The sequence below is a fragment of the Nothobranchius furzeri genome, chromosome 13 (genome assembly GCF_043380555.1).
Source record: "Nothobranchius furzeri strain GRZ-AD chromosome 13, NfurGRZ-RIMD1, whole genome shotgun sequence".
Classification (NCBI taxonomy): domain Eukaryota; kingdom Metazoa; phylum Chordata; class Actinopteri; order Cyprinodontiformes; family Nothobranchiidae; genus Nothobranchius; species Nothobranchius furzeri.
The window spans coordinates 27145497-27162806 of NC_091753.1; the positions used below are offsets into that span (position 1 = coordinate 27145497).

Below are 17310 nucleotides of genomic sequence, written 5' to 3' on the forward strand. Positions count from 1 at the left end.
TCAGTTTTTACTGCCTTAGTTTTGGTCTCCTGACACTTTCAGCTTAATCTTTGTTTTCACTTGTTCAGTAATTCCTGGCTGACCACATTTAGTTCTCCTCTAAATGTTTTATTGATATTATGTTAATCTTCTAGTTTTAGTATTTGTAACTCCATTTTTCTGTTTGTCTTGTCTGTTCTTACTGCTGTAAAGCACATTGAGTTGCCTTTATGTAGCAAATGTGCTATATAAATAAAGCTGTCTTGTCATACCTCAAGCAGCTCTGTTTGTGCTGTGGGAGGAGAAAAGGCTTCCTCTGCATCACTCTCACATGCAGCATCTCCTTGTGTAAAGTGCGCCGAATAGTGGAACGATACACAGTGACTCCATCTGCAGCAAGATGATGCTGTAGGTCTTTAGTGCTGGTCTGTGGGTTGACTCTGACCGTTCTAACCGTTCTTTACTTCTGTTTAGCTGAGATTTCACTTGGTCTGCCCCTTTGAGCCTTAACTTGAACTGTGCTTGTGGTCTTCTATTTCCTATATATGTTCCTAACTGTGGAAACAGACAGCTGAAATCTCTGAGACAGCTTTCTAAACCACGATGGTGAACAATCTTTGTTTTCAGGTCATGTGAGAGTTGTTTAGAGACCCCCATGTTGCTACTCTTCAAAGAATATTCAACGAGGAAGGAAACTTACACTTGGCCCCCTTAAAACCCCTTCCTCATTATTGGATAGCGAGCCTAAGACTCCTCCCTTTCCATTCAGCTCATGGATCCCCGGAAGAACGAAAAATTGAATGCAAGTCAACGGGGCTAAAGGAGTTATTTTCTAATCCACCTTGCCTTAGACCCTGGATCACACAAAAGTTGTTCTGCAATTTAAATTAAAAGTAATGATGGGTGTTTCAACCATGCCAGTCACGTACTTTGAGATTTTATCAGCTTGTAAAAGTTCGTAATTAGCACAACTACATTGACACGTTGCATATGTAACATCACCCCGTAATCTTCTCTCCCGTAGCATAGCCGCTACTTACCAAATGGCCAGATTCACTGTGTTTCTTTCCTCCTGTGAGAAGGATTTGAAGTTTGCTGAACTTACAGCCATTTTCCCTCTGTTTTCTCCATGTCTGGTTCGTGACGTCATTTTCTTGAAGCGCATTTGTAGTCCTGGACTTATTTTCACACGAAACCTAAAATAGCGTTTCCCCTCATTCAAAAATGAGCGCATTCATCAAAAAAGCTTCTTTAAAATTCATGGGCATCATATGTGAAATCCATGGAACATAACAAGTGGGATTAGAAAATAGCGTTATCAGCTCCATTGACTTGCATTAATTTTTTGTTCTTCCGGGGACCCGTGGTCCGCAAGTAGATAGCCCTTATTAACGTGTGTATGGAGGTCAAAGGTCACTGAGCTTACCAGACTACTTTTGAGGTCCAACAATTACTTCTAAAGGTTTTGGAATCAATCAAATGACAACAGTGCCCACGTTTATGCACCTGCCTAATTGTGTTTAAACAATTATTGCACATTTTCTGTAAATCTGATAAATCTTGCTTCGTTTCTCAAAAATCACTGTGTGTTTCCTGTATGACAGATTCAGCGGACATTTTTTTATTGCGACAACCAACGATTTATACAGGAAAATCATGAAGATTAACAAGGTTACTCAAATTCTTGCATCCCATTATATGTCTGGACAAATAAACCTGTTGGTTTTTGTCACCACAAGGTGGTGCTCAAGTACTTATTTTGCACTCATCACCCTCATAGAATTCTGCCTGCAAATATTTTCACCGAACTTTATACTTTTACCATGTAAAGATGCCCGTTTTTAAGCCCACATTCATAAATGTTTCAGTTTTGTGATTTCTATTCTTCCTTATTATTTGACTGATTTATTATCCCCTGTGTGAACAATCTGCCCTTCTCTCTCAGCATGAGAGGCAGCACATCCTGAGAGTAAGCATGACTCCGAAGTCTCTTTTCCTGCACAGTTTTCCGACCGGTGGGGTTATAACATCCGTAACTTCCTGTGTCTCATTCATTCACCTCACTCAGTGATGTTGCTGCTTGTTGCAGGTAGACCGTTTGATGGAAGAGATTTGGATGTTTTAAAATAGTTAAAGTCACGTAGCTGCAGTGCAGTGCAGCTCTCATGATTGGTGTCTTTTAAGGGTTCTGGACCCTGCCATCACACAAACGTCTACATCTGGTATGCAGCAGGTGGTAACAAGATCACTGAGCTCCTCACCGTACTAAACAAGGCAACTTGACAAAACGTGAGAATGTAGCATGATGATTGAAAGCAGAGCATGTTTCTCTCCACTCGGAGTGTGTTCTAGAAAACATGGATCCCTACAGCTTTTGGGTTTAGCTATTTAAGTGCATAAACAACCCAAACATCACTATTAAAGAGCAAGTCACCCCCAAATCAACTTTTATTGCTGATAAACTATATAAATGAGTGTCTGTAGACATGTGTATTTTGGCACTTTAGTGCATTTTAGTTGCATTTAAATATTCAGTCTAAAACTGTCAGTGTTGTGCCCTCTTTAGGTAAAATCTCTGCACTACAATTTAATTTAAATCTGCCATTGCTATTGGCTGAGAGGTACCCTATCACATTAGCTGGTACCATATGATGTCACAATGCCGCTGTGAGCCTGTTTTTGTATTTGTTAGCGGCTGTGCCCTCTCAGTCTGCCAGTGGCACATTTTTGAAATGGGAAAGGGGAGTGGAGTAAGACTGTGGTAGGGGGTGACTTGCTCTTTAAGAAAAATGTGGTCAGAATCTGAGGAGTCTTGGTCCAGAAAGCATCTTGCAGGCTTTTCTAACTCACCAAACTAAAACAAACTTCCCTCATTTCCTCTGTTTTCCTCCTGCTTACAGTAATCTAGAGCTAAGAGTCGGCGTTGCTTAAACTATCCTCATTTTATCAAACTGTAGTTACATTTTTGCATGACTAACAGATCTCTAGCTGCACAACGTGTACGTTCATGGACTGATTTACTTAGCAGACGCTGCTACGGCCGCTTTCAGCCTCCAATTTTCATCATTGTCCTCATTATCGGCCTTTTGTCAGTGTCTGATTCACAAAGTAAGTAGCACCATTGATACTCTGGGATAAACATGTCCATCATTGCAGCAGGTGTGAACATCATGCACTCGTTTAGAGTCAGATCTAAATATTTAGATAAGGTACCAAAGGGACAGGAAGAGAAGGAGGAGCACCTTTTTTCCACTTTTTAAAGTCCCATTAGTCATCATCACACACTGTTGAAATTACATCTCTGCATCTGACGCTTTCCCATGAGGAGCGGTGAGCTGCAGCTGTGGCTGCGCTCAGGAACTGTTTGGTTGTTTGACCCCCCCAGTCCAGCCCTTTAAAGCTGAGTTTCAAGGAGGGAGGAATCAGGTCCAGTTGGTAGGGTCTTTTGTCTGGCCTGACCGGGATTTGAACCCGATCTCCCAGTACCAGGGCGGACACTCACCAGTAGGCCACTGAGAAGGTGGATGAAGTACAAAGACTCTCCTCAGAACCACAACAAAAGCTCACATGTGGGTGTTCTTTAATGCACAACTTCTGATTGTGAACAACTCTGGTGTGATTCCTCCTACTAAATCTGTAAAAGTTAAAAAAAACTACTAGTACAATAGGGCTATTATTACATGGAAAGACAAGTATAAACCTAATAACTTCTTTGTAAAGGAAGACTTTTCACTTTTATCCTATGTCCTATTAAGTAATTTAATTTAAAGTCCTACATTTTGTCTGGATTCAGTGTTTTCATGTGTCCGTCTCCTATCTGGAGCTATCTTCTCTGCAGCAGTGTGTGTAAACTCAGCATTGTGAGAAGAGAACAATCATGATGACAAAATTAAATAAATAAATAAAAGGTTTTCTAGGCTGTTTAAGGGCTTTTCCTACACTGTGTTTCACCATGTGGAGTCGTTCATTTTACAGATTTGGATTTTTTGAACTGTCAAGCCCTTGGACCAATAAAATCATTTAATGTTTATGTATTTAGCAGACGCTTTTGTCCAAAGCGACTTACAAGTGATAATCGGCATGTTGTCCTTGGCTAACAACAACAATAACAACAACAACTTGACATCAGTCATGGAGAGTAGGGAACAAGGAGTGGGCAGTAGAGAGGGGGGACGGGTACAAGGAGGGTGCTAGTTAAGAAGATGCTCTCTGAAGAGCAGGGTCTTCAGGAATTTCTTGAAAATTGAAAAGGAAGCTTCTGTTCTGGTAGTGCTTGGAAGGTCATTCCACATTTGTGGAACAATGTATGAAAAGAGTCTGGATAGTCCTGAGCGTGGTGCAGGCACTGCTAGCCGACGATCCTGTGATGACCGGAGCGGCCAGGCCGAGACGTAAGCCTTTGCAAGAGGATTCAGGTAGATGGGAGCCGTACCGTCACGGACTTTGTATGCTAGTGTTAGCAATTTGAATTTGATGCGTGCTGCTAGCGGTAGCCAGTGGATCTCAATGAACAGAGGGGACGTGTGCTCTTTTTGGCTGATTGAAGACCAGACGCACCGCTGCATTCTGGACCATTTGAAGAGGTCTCACAGTACAGGCTGGAAGACCAGTTAGAAGGGCATTGCAGTAATCGAGGCGGGAGATGACGGTAGATTGCAGTAGATTGCACCAGGAACTGTGTGGCATGTTGTGTTAGGTATGGTCTGATCTTTCGTATGTTATACAGCACAAAGCGGCATGAACGAGCAACAGAGGCAACATGATCTTTAAAGGTTAGATGTTCATCAATCACAACACCCAGATTTCGAACTGCCTTTAAAGGAGCCAGGGATGGGAAGTCATTTTGGATTGAGATATTGTGCTGTATGGATGGTTTTGCTGGGATGACAAGTAGTTCCGTTTTAGAGAGGTTGAGTTGGAGATGGTGGGATTTCATCCATTTTGATATGTCAGAGAGGCAGTTTAATATTTGTGCGGAGACAGTGTGGTCACCCGGTGGAAATGACAGATAGAGCTGGGTGTCGTCTGCATAGCAGTGGTAGGAGAAGCCATGTGATTGAATGATCTCACCCAGTGAGGTGGTGTATATGGCAAAGAGAAGAGGTCCTAGTACAGAGCCCTGGGGGACTCCTGTGGCAAGATGGTGCACGGTAGAGGATTGTCTAAGCTAAGATACACTGAATGATCATCCTGTGAGGTACGATTCAAACCAGGCGTGTGCTTTCTCTGTGATGCCCATGCTAGAGAGTGTGGACAAAAGGAAGCCATGGTTGACAGTGTCAAATGCAGCCGATAGTCGAGCAGGATAAGCACTGAGGATTTGCCTGTCGCTCTAGCTTCTTTTAAGGATTCAGTCACTGCTAACAGAGCAGTTTCTGTGGAGTGGCCCTTTTTGAACCAGATTGGTAAGGGTCAAGCAGGCAGTTTTAAGTTATTAATCGTTTGTTTTAAGACTGAGACGATTAAATAATAGTTTTGTGTAATTAAATTTGCACTTTGCATTAAAACTAGTCATTAGTAAACCATGTCTGACTGTTGAATAAGTGTCACTCATCTCTGATCGGAGCTCTTTTATGGTTTTGCACATCAGACAGTATGTGCACGTGTGCATGTGCTGTGCCACACAGCAGCTCTGGCCTTAGACGTGTTGGCGCCGATTCCCTGGTTATTAAAAAGCTATTCATCCTCATGTGAGTTCTGCTCCAGTAAGACATGTGGACAGCTGCCACCCTCCCATCCTCTAAACGTCTTTGTTTATTTGCTTTGTGGCTGCACAAGTTTGTTGCCATGTCTCCTTGGTAACCAAACCTGCAGATTTCAGGAAGTTAGCAACCAGAGAGGAAACACCAACATGCAGCTAGTTTGGTTCTGTGGACAATTAAGGAATGATGATTTCTGTTTGCAAGAATAATAAAATACTACATGAAACCTTGTTTTTTCAGACAGTTACACACTCCTAATCATTTATCAGACTTTCTGCTGAAAGGAAACCTTAGAAAAGGACAAACTCCTCCAGGACACACCCTGGTTTACAGTACCAGCCTCCTCCATCTCCTACTGTTTGTTCAACAAGTTAATAATGAACAAAATCAATACTGCGAGCAGCTATCAGTCACAATGGGCTCTTTCTTTTCCTGATTTATTGGAGAACATTAATAAGCAGAAGTAAAGTTACACACCAGCGTGAATACCACAGTTATTATGGAGAATTAATCCTCATTTGCTGTCCGTTTTATCCAAATAAAGTTAGGATAAATTTTTTATTTTCTGCTTTTGAGGAATGCTGGGACTTTGGATTGCTTTCCAGGATTTTTTTTTTTCCAAATCTAGGTCTCTTTCTTGCTTTGGATGTTTTCCTGATTGTTTGGTGAAGGGATGGCACTGGAGTTAAACTTAACGCTTAGACTGAGCTCAAATCTAATTGTGAGAAGAGTTTTGCTTCAGTTTAGGCAATATAAATGTTCTGTTGTTTAAATCACAGTTCCCACCTTCCTGACCATTTTAAGGGGTGTAGTCAGGTATAGTTCAAGGGCACCGGCATAAATTGTTGTTAAGGATTTCTAAAATAGAAGCTATGAGCGCTGCGTGTTTTTGCTCAGAGAGCGATCAAGTATCAACCTCAAATACCAAAAGCAAGAGGAAACACTTTCAGACCCTCTTCAGATTGTCAGTGATCAGCACATTTTCTCCATTTGCTTTGGACTGAACCCACTTTTCATGTGTATTTTTGAATAAATTACAAAAATGGATTTGTTTAAAATCTGCGACGTAAGCTGCGGGTCGCGACCCCATCCCGGATCCCGTCAAGACTGATGGTGTTGTTTTGCAGGCAGAGGTAACTGGAGGTTATGCTCACATCTGGTCTCTGTAATTCAATCACTTGGGCAGAGAGCGAGTTGGACTCAACGCATACCAGAACAGGGAGAAAACATTTCTGTTCTCACTTCTTCTCTACATCCTTGTGCCAAACCTCTCCACAAAGTAAACCTCTCTTACTCTTTGCTGGTTGTAAACAGAGAAATTACAAAGTACTCTTCCCTTGACAGCAACACACACTCCAGCTCTACACACACTCACTAGGAGGAGTAAGCAGAGGGGAGGAAAAAAGGAAAAAGCTTGTAGCATGATAATAAAGGACTTGTTAGCCGGGGTTACTAGAGGGCAACGGCCATAACTCCTCTCACTGTGTGAAAGGAAGCGGGAGAGCTCCAGAGAACGACACGGCGATACAAGGATCATGTGGCTGGAGAGCAGTGTGTCCACGGCTCAACGCTGAGAAGGAACCAAGGCAAAGGGGGCGGACACTGCAGCTACCAAACCACTGGCTTCAGCATCTACCTTATCTCGTTTAGCCAAACCTAATAAGACTGGCAGACCATCAAACGTGAGAGGAGAAACGGCCTAAAGAGCAGAAAGAGGCAGCTGTTACGATGAACGTGGAACCGGAGGTGGACGGCACGATGCCGGAGTGGGAGGCCGTCCTGGAGCTGGACGAGGTGCTGGCAGGGTGGCTGCTGCAAGGTCCAGCTAGAGGGGACTGGGGTTGGGAGTGGGGCCGGGCTGCTCCGAGCCATCGGGACCCAGAGTGGGACGATGAGGATATTCCAGCTGTAAGTCGACCTCCACGAGGAGCATTAGCTCCGACAGTCGACCACGAGGAGCATTAGCTCCGACAGGACAGTTAGGAGAGAGAGAGAGAGAGAGAGAGAGAGAGAGAGAGAGAGAGAGAGAGAGAGAGAGAGAGAGAGAGAGAGAGAGAGAGAGAGAGAGAGAGAGAGAGAGAGAGAGAGAGAGAGAGAGAGAGAGAGAGAGAGAGAGAGAGAGAGAGAGAGAGAGAGAGAGAGAGAGAGAGAGAGAGAGAGAGAGAGAGAGAGAGAGAGAGAGAGTGTGTGTGTGTGTGCAGGTCAGGCATGTCACTCACATGCTGTAAGAGCAGCTTTTTGTCATTACCACAGGTTTCTCTAAACACCGGCGAATGATACTTCAGGGTTTCTTCTCCCTGGGATTTCTAGGAAAAGCACATGTTGGGTTTTTACACGAACGTGCTGTTCCTTCCCCCTGCAGCCCAGCTCTGCAGGAATTTATTTTTTCTTTTGTGTCAGTCCACCCCTTCTCGCTCTATTGTCAGCTATAGTTTCCTGTACATTTCCTGTAGAAGGGAAGCATCTGGCACAGATAATGAGAACCCTCTCTTTGGGGCACACATCACAAGCGTGCAACTGCAAAGAACAAGCTCTGCTGAAGCCCAAAACTCTGGAGTCATGAGAGATTTCAGCACATTTTCCTGCTCTCCACCACAAGTTACTAGCATCAAGTCCAAACTTTAGCTTTGCCGCAGCGTTTTGTGGAAAATTGGCATTAAGTCGTGTTGTTAAAGAGTTTCGGTAACTCACAGCCATACAGATTGCTCCGTTTGCATTCCTCTTGCTTGTCTGTCTCTATCCTTTTCATTTCCAGCCTGTCAAAATCCCCCACAGAGCAAAAGTCGTGGTTTGACTAAGTGAAACCAGGCGTCTCAGTCGGAGCTGTGGGTGGTTTTTACAAGGTTATCTCACAGAAACAAATAACTCCAGTTGTTTGGCAGAAAACAGCACTTATGAGTGAGCATGAAGATGAAAGCTTTTGGGATGGATCAGTGGCTCTGTATGTGTGTGTGTGTGTGTGTGTGTTTGTGTGCGAGATGTTTCTGACCCGGTCCATCTCTGCAGGTGCTGAGTCCGACATACAAGCAGCGCAATGAGGATTTTAGGAAACTCTTCAAGCAGCTTCCCGAAACAGAGAGACTCATTGTTGGTGAGTGGACTTGGCACTGTGAGGCCATCTGAGGACTTCCAGGGTGCACCCTGCCTGTTAGAAAACGACTAGATGACAAGCCTCGGGCGGTTCAACGGGGAAAAAATGGGCAAAAAGTGAATTTTTCAAGGATTCATTAGTTGTGACAAAATTAAATATTTGTCTAAAATGTTTTTTTGTTCTCACATCTTAAACTTGTTTTATTTCTCTGGGTCTGAACACTCAGTAATTTTGCTGTATAATTACAGAATCTCTGAGTAAACTGTTCCCATCGCTGTTTTATTAAATCTTCTTGGCGGTAAGTTTTTAATAATAGCTTGTTGTAATCTCACGTGCTCAGAATAGGTGTTGCCACAAAGTTGAAACCACAGACTGTGAAGGTAGAGATGTCATCTCCATCTGTTTCTAAAGTGAAGCCATAATGTCCCCTCCACAGGTGCTGCCATAGCTGATTTTTGGTCCCAGACTCGGTGAAATTTCCAAGTCACCTGAGCACAATAATGGTCATTCATAAACACCAAATAACTACTTGTAGCCAAACGTGACAAGAGTTTATGTTGGAGCATAAGGCAACAACAATCAAGTCAACGCCTCAGTAAAATGATCTACGGTGCATTTTAGGTTCTAGTAAAGTAATTTCAGCTAGTTTTCCAGGAACACTACTCGGTGCAGCTCGGCCCGACCGCTGTTCCCAACGGCACAGTTCAGTGTTTTCCCTACTTCCTCACCAATTTTTAGTCCCTGTTCTGATGAGGTACCTGGCAAGGCTGAGTCGGACCGGCATCATGACTCTGGCTGCTGATTGGCTAGGGGGCGGAGTCACTGGTTGCTCTGGGGTTTTCTGCCTTCTGCTTCACTGCCTGCAGCCATTTCCTGGTTCAGAGTCTGACAAAAAGCCATGAAACTGAGCAAAATGTCCAGCACCACCACCATTTTTGTGCTGACCTGTGTTTCTGTGGTGCATTCAGGTTACCTTACACTGTTTGCTGATCACCTCGTGCTATTTTGTTATGAGTAAACACCCCCCCACCCCCCACCGCACCTATGAGGGGTGCACTCACTTTCTGTCATGGAGCTGGCAGGGAAACAAGACTACACTCAGGTGAGCTGACTCGAACCACGCTGAACAGAGCTGAGTAGTGCTCCTGGAAAACCAGCTTTGTTTACATGAAGGAGGAGGGGCTTAACATGTATACCACAGCCAACCACTAGAAGACATTTGTTTTGTTTCCACTTTGCATTACCTTCCAGTGTCTAGTCATGTGTAAATGGTTTGAGTTCTTGCTCCAGGTGGACTAGTGTTGTGAATTAAGCAAAACCTTTACTTTATAGCTTGTTTGTGAGCTGCTTTTGTTTGTTTTTAACTGTGGTTTTGAACCAGTCACTTGCTACACAGAGTTGTGTCAGCGTTGTTCTCTTAAACCCACAAAGTCTTTTATAAGCTCACATCTCTCGTCTTCGGATGTTTTTATGTAGAAAGGTTAGCTTAAAATGAGACTTACGCTTGCTCACTTTCTCTGCTTTTAGTGTCCCCTCCAAGCTCTGCCTTCATCCTCCTGCTCCTTGTTCACACACACACACACACACACACACACACAGGCTGCAGAAGCTTCAGCAGCCAAATTATTTGTTTTCATTGTGAACATCATCAGCAGTTTATAAAAAATTAAATGCATCAGCTGATATCTACAAATGAACACATCTGCAGCTTTCTTTATTGTGTTCAGCAGGATCCTAGTTTTGATGCTAAAGATATGACTTAGAGCACACTGTCTAACTGGAGCTATGCTCGGTGTTATCTGGGACAATTTAAATAGGTCCCTTTAGGACCAGCATCACACAGCCATACTCTGGCATCCATTTTTTCTCTACATCATCAACTTTTCTTGCAGCAGTAAATACCTAAAGGAGTTTTTTTGTGTTTTGTTTGATTGCAGACTACTCCTGTGCTCTTCAGCGGGACATCCTTCTGCAGGGACGACTCTACCTCTCAGAGAACTGGATCTGTTTCTATAGCAACATCTTCCGTTGGGAAACACTTGTACGGCCTTTCACTTCCTGCTTTTCTGTAGACGTTTTACTTGCAGGATTGGGTGTTTGTGTGTGCGAGTGTGTGTGATCATGTGCTTTTGTGTGCATTCAGCTGACGGTGCGACTAAAGGACATCTGCTCAATGACGAAAGAGAAGACTGCGCGCCTCATTCCCAATGCCATCCAGGTCTGCACCGACTCTGAGAAGGTAACGATCCCAGAATATTTGACCTGGATTCACCTCCACGGCTGCATGAGGGCTGGCTGTAGTTCAGGCTTTGTCACCAGCAGAGGGGGCATGCTCCTGATTCACATATGTGTTTAAAGAATGGATCCAGCAGTGATCACTATTAGAACCATTCTCTTCAAAATAAGAGCATGGTTTCAATAAGCAGTAATAGTAACAGGTGTGTGTTACCTTTTCTCTCAGCACTTCTTTACCTCATTTGGAGCCAGAGACAGGACCTACATGATGATGTTCAGATTGTGGCAGAATGCTCTGCTCGAAAAGGTGAGGAAAGCATCCAGCATGTGTCTGTAGCAGAGACTGTACACGTGTCTGTTTAGTGAGCACCGGGAACCGCTGATACTCCTTCCTGCATACTTCTTGTGTTTTTCTGAAATCTTTCTTTGTCTGTTGCTGTCTTCATTTTTTTTTGCAGCCCCTGTGTCCAAAAGAACTGTGGCACTTTGTGCATCAGTGTTATGGCAACGAGCTTGGCCTGACCAGTGACGATGAGGACTATGTTCCCCCTGATGACGACTTCAACACCATGGGGTAAGTTTGCTTGGATCTGTCCACACAATTGATGCAACTGAGTCCAGCTCTGAATAGTAAGACCAGTGTGGTGCGGAGTGGTGCACCTCATTTATCGTAACACATCACACCTAACCCATTTTAGAATAAACATTTGTAATCAGGTCACTGATAAAAAGTCAAAGGAAAAACGAGAACAGGGCCAAGTTCTGCAGATTTACAAGGTTCTCTTTTCTGCATCACACACACATAAAGCAGTAATTTGGGTCATTATTGGATGTGCAAGAAGTCCGCAATCACCTTTTGACATGCTGGTGATATTAGAAGAAGCTGCTCCTCTACGTTTGCTTGAAAAGGAATGAAGAAAACTGAATTACTGTCCTCTGGTGACCCCAGGTTCAGCGAAGAGATTCCCAACGAAGAGAATGAGATAAACAATGACAACTTGACAAAAACCAGCACAGAGCAAACTAAGCCTGAGGGGGGAAGTTCTCCTCTGCTGCAAAAGAAAGTTGTCCCAAACAGCTCCATCCCAAGCCCCAGCAACCATGACACAACCATCACGGTAACGTATAAACACAAGTACACACTTCAAGTACTTCTCAAGCTCATAATAACATCAGGAAATGTCTCTAACAAGAGTTACTGCATCCTGTTGTGGATCACCCATGCCTGTGTGTTTTTTTTTTCCAGTTTGAACTCCCAGCAGAGGAATTTGCAGACTGTCTACCGGACGGCGAGCTACTGACAGTGCCTCTAGTGGTGGAGGAGCAGAGTGAATCAAGCAGGCCTGGTGGTCCTGTTCCCTCGCCATCACTGGACTTTAACGACAACGAGGACATCCCAACCGAGCTCAGTGACTCCTCAGAAACCCATGATGAGGGTACGTACCCCAGCTAGACTGAAATAACTTCTTTTTTCAGATGTTATCATGTGTGTCATCCTTTCCGGGATTCCTCAGGCGAGGTCCAGGCCTTTCACGAGGACCTGAACGGCAGGCAGCATATCAATGAGGTGTACAAGTTCAGCGTGGACAAACTCTACGACATCCTCTTCACAGAGTCTCAGTTCATGAGTGAGTTCATGGAGCAGAGGCGCTTCTCAGGTCAGTGCTTCCAACATTTCTCACAGTTAAAGTATAGAATAGAGGGGAAATCCACTCATTACAGCAGCACATACACTTAGAGAAAATTAAGAAGAAAAATAATAAGATTACAGGTTAACACACAAGGGCAGTAAGCTATTATTGTAACCTTCGACCACTAAACACGGCGAATAACAATAAATTTTGCGTTTTCAGAACTATGCAGTATAAGGGACACAGGCATACTATGTACATCCAGTATTGCGCAAGTATTGAACACATACCGAGTACTGCATTGATGTTATTGTGCACCAGGATAATGCCAGTACCAGTTAAACTGAGGAGTTCTACGTGCTTACTGCAGAGAGGATGGATGACCTACGGTAGTGTTCTGTTTTACATCTGGGATGTGTCAGTCTGCCTCTGAAGGAGGATTCTATGGTCTCCACAGTGGAATGCAGTGGGTGGGAGGGGTCTTCCATGATGAAGCTCATCTTCCCCAACATCCTTTCACACGTCTCCTCAACTGTATCCAATGAGCAGCCCAGACCCGAGCTAGCTTTGTGAATTAGCTCATTTGGTTTCTTCCTGTCTCGGTCAGAGCTGCCTGCACCCTAGCAGACCACAGCAGAGTGGATAACAGAGCCAACCACAGAGTGATAAAAGGATTTTAACAGCTGGGAATTAACTCCGTAGGACCTCAGCCTCCTCAGGAGGTGGAGGCGGCTTTGGCCCTTCATATACAGAGTATATGGAGTATAGAATCACAACTGTCTTAAACAACCCTGCTGTAGCTATCTATAACAACAGGCTAACACTAGCACAAGCCAACTGGTACTAAATAAGCTACAAAGTCAAATAATCCACACTGCTGGACAAACAAATATCATAAGTCTACTAGCAACAAAGCCAGGTCACTATCAATCTGTGATTTTTGTAGCCTCCTTCAGCAGCCTCAAATGCGTTTAGGCCTTGCGGATGTTCACTCTGGTTTTAGCTCTTCGCTTCATCTCCAAAACATTCTCTCTTCCTTTTACTTCCTTACTCTGACATGATGCTAACAACAAACCTATTCTTCTTCTTGTGCTTTTTATTAATTGTCGGCAAACTAAAAACGCTAACTGCTAGCTGGCACAGGTAACAGCTATTGTGGTACAGCACGGAGAGACCTCCCACAAGTATTCCTACCTGAATCACAAAATTGTTAAGTGCAGTTTCTGGTCTGCAGAGGGCTACAGAGTGCTGTCCAATGTGAATTTACACAAGTCTCTGTCTCAAGAACCACTGAAACCATTTTAAAGCAATATATTGGTGTTAAAAACTCTTTAGTATTGCACTAATTGAAATTTGGCTTCCAGGGAGGTAAAGAAGTTATTTTCCATTTCATTATTTTTCATCCAGATGTCGTGTACCACCCGTGGAAGAAAGAGGAAGCAGGAAACCAAACCAGAGTGATCTTGTACACCATCTCTCTGTCCAACCCCCTAGCACCTAAAACAGCCACAGTCACTGAGACGCAGGTGAAATGAGCCAACCAGAGGCCTCTGTTACTGCTTTATCCTACTCCCACTCATCTAAATGGCTGCAAACTAAAACACAGTTTGCTTTTCTTCCTAGACTCTTTACAAAGCGAGTCAGGAAAGTGAGTGTTACATCATTGACGCTGAGGTCATTACGCACGATGTGCCCTACCACGATTACTTCTACACTCTCAACCGCTACATGCTCACACGGGTGGCCAAGAACAAGTGTCGGTTACGGTAAGCTTATTCTTTTTTTTCTCTGCTTAACTTCTTTACTTTTACTGTTACGGATCTGAACAGCCTGCACACATACAAAAATCCATTCCTTGTCTGGCAGGATCTCCACGGAGCTGCGGTACAGGAAACAGCCGTGGGGGCTGGTGAAAGGCTTCATAGAGAAAAACTTCTGGAGTGGACTTGAAGAGAACTTCCGCCATCTAGGTAACACATTGTGTTCCCGCGGCTGGGTTTGTAGGGCTTTATCACGATAAACAATGAATATTACAACATTTTTAAATTCACCTTTAGCCATTAAATGTATTTACTTCCAGAATAATGCAGTGGTGACTCAAAATATGTTATTTCTAACCTGGATTCATTCAAGATTTAAAACAATTCCACCAGAGTCCAAAATAAACAATTAAAACTTAATTTCTACAATATTTCAGTCACTTCTTAATTGATAGATGCATTATTTTGTTTAGTTTGGTTCCAAAAGTAAGTTATTTGTGTTTTAGTTGCTGTTCAAATGTAAACGTGTTAGTTTGGATATAGTCATTTAAAGGGATACTTAGCAACCTTTTTCATATTTTTAAATCGTTGTCTTGAGCTAGTATGTGCTAAAATGACCCTTTACAGAGATAATGAAAGGCCACCCCTATTGCCCCCTGTGGCCAGAATATTCCACTTGCAACTTCACAGTTGCTGGTCCAGACTTAGAAAAAAAATTGAACTTACATATCTGGCGCTGCAGTCTGCTTCCAGCATGTTTCCTGCATGTTTAGATCACGAACACAGCTGGTTTGTTTAATTTAGTGATGAATCACTGCTGTAGACACTAAGGAACGCACGGAGATGTTTCAGCTGTTAGATTAAGGTGTTAAAAAGACGAATGCACAGCAAGGAGATAGGTTTTGGTTTCGGTTCTACTAACAGACTCTAGGGGGTGCTAAAAGCAAGCCAAAACTGTCTAGTCTTCTTTTAAAGTCTCTTTCCAGAGTATTTCTGTTATCCGATGGCACCATCTAGTGGCTGACAAGCATATCACACAAAAAGTCACGAAGTTTTCTTAACATGGCGACTTCACGTTTTTTGTTTATTAATGTGCTTCTCTAGCTAACAAACAGAGCTAACATGTTGTTTTACAAGTATTATTCTCATGTCATGTTGTTTTTTTATATATTTATATTTTAAAGACTTACTTGTCCGTGAAAAGTTCATCAACTGCATCAGCCGAGGTATTCCTTAAATTTAAAGCAAGTAAGCCGTAGTCTAGCGCTGTTGGTTAGTTCTGGTCGGCACTCAGTTTCCTATTGCACGGAGCTCTGCGGGGCATGCTTAGCAAAAACAAAATAAGACGTATTGCTTACATTACATCACAGTACATGATAAGACAATCACTTTTACAGATTTGGGAAAAATCATGCATAATTTCTGAAAGGGGAAAACTCCAGAAAGCTATTTTAAGTTGGTGCACATGATGCAACCCTCATTATGTTGAGTTTTATGCTCAGTGTATTTAAGCTGAATATTAGTTATAAGTGGCGGCAGCATGAAGCGAACTCACAACATTAATTCTAATGCAGTCAGCATGTTTCATGTCTTGCCTTTAACTCATCCACCGCCATTGACGACTAAAGTCGTAAATTGCGTTGTTTAACGGGAGGGCATGGGAATGGTCGTTTTGGTGTTTACATGGTCATAGAGCACAATATTCAGTGACTCTTCACAAAACAGTAAAAATGCTCAAAAACACTGGCAGTCAGGGGCTTTCTGAGCAGAAAACAGCTGGCACTGAATGAGTTAAATTGGTAATAGATTAAGTGTCATGTGACCAAGGTGTTCTTCTCTCTCAGGGGTGGAGCTGTCAAAGATGGAGGAGATCATGATGGAGGCCCACCAACTGTCTCCGAAGGCCAAGGGGGTGAAGAACTCCACGGTGAGGCGGAAAAAAAGGCCGCTCCCCCACATGCGCAGCCAACATCTGGACGAGGCTCTCAGCCCCGTTACCACGCCAACCGATGAGGATGTGATTCAGAGGATCAAACAAGTGGTGGGCTCCACTCAGACCAGACACCAGAGTCCAGAACACCATCACCTGCCAGGAGGCCTGGCTCTGTACAGTGTCTCCAAGCTGCTGCTCATCATCAGCTTTGTGTATGCAACACACACACACACACACACACCTGTTAGAGTCTTTCAGAGGCATTTGGTGTTTCATTCTTTACTTAAAATGTCTTTAGTGAAACTTCTCTCCTCTTTTCCTAATGCCATCGCTAGGATCTGTCTCAGGTATATGTGTGTTGAATTAGCAAAGCCACAAAACAAGTGTCAACGTATGTTGAAAAGCTAGACCCTTTCCTCTGCTTCTCCTCCAGTCTGGTCCTGCTGGTGTTCCTCAACATGATGCTTTTCTATAAGCTGTGGATGCTGGAGTACTCTGCTCAGTCTTTAACAACCTGGCAAAGTCTGCGGCTCCAGGAGAGGTACGCATTCACTTTGCTTCTCAAGCCTGACTTCTACTTCTCTGTCCGCATGGGTATGGAGACATGTAATACCATGATGCATCCCCGCAGAGCGTGACGGAGACATGCTCAATTTTTTACTGTTTCTTGAAAGTGACGAAGACCGTTAGTCTGTGATTGGTCAGGACTCCACTCCCTTAAAATTTGTGAACAGCACCCCCTCAAAAAAGAAAAAGAGTGCCGAAGGTATTTAGTAACAGACACTGAGCAGATTGAAAAACTTTTTGTGGAAAAAGTCGGACGGCATGAACGTTTATGCACCTGTGACAGAGGGAGTATGAAGATAGGAAGCAAACTTTTTATTCATGGAAGGAAATTTATGGGAAAAGTGGGTTTAAAGGGGAACAATTGTTTTTGTATTAAAATGTCTCTGAAATACATAAACACAGAATAAACAAA

The 17310-nt window shown here is 43.4% G+C and overlaps 1 protein-coding gene across 2 annotated transcripts in view; it reads left to right on the forward strand.

Annotated features, from left to right (window-relative positions):
• Positions 1-17310, forward strand: part of gramd1bb (GRAM domain containing 1Bb) — a 123431-nt gene that overhangs the window by 94148 nt on the left and 11973 nt on the right. The window contains exons 7-20 of one of the 2 annotated variants that reach the window (XM_070543436.1): positions 1925-1948; positions 8688-8772; positions 10710-10813; positions 10916-11011; positions 11234-11314; positions 11466-11581; positions 11957-12125; positions 12254-12443; positions 12522-12665; positions 14046-14164; positions 14262-14404; positions 14505-14608; positions 16243-16543; positions 16765-16872. In XM_070543436.1, the coding sequence (XP_070399537.1) occupies positions 1925-1948; positions 8688-8772; positions 10710-10813; positions 10916-11011; positions 11234-11314; positions 11466-11581; positions 11957-12125; positions 12254-12443; positions 12522-12665; positions 14046-14164; positions 14262-14404; positions 14505-14608; positions 16243-16543; positions 16765-16872 (1784 nt within the window). The remainder of the gene's footprint in view (positions 1-1924; positions 1949-8687; positions 8773-10709; positions 10814-10915; positions 11012-11233; positions 11315-11465; positions 11582-11956; positions 12126-12253; positions 12444-12521; positions 12666-14045; positions 14165-14261; positions 14405-14504; positions 14609-16242; positions 16544-16764; positions 16873-17310) is intronic. The other variant, XM_070543437.1, reaches the window with a different exon arrangement.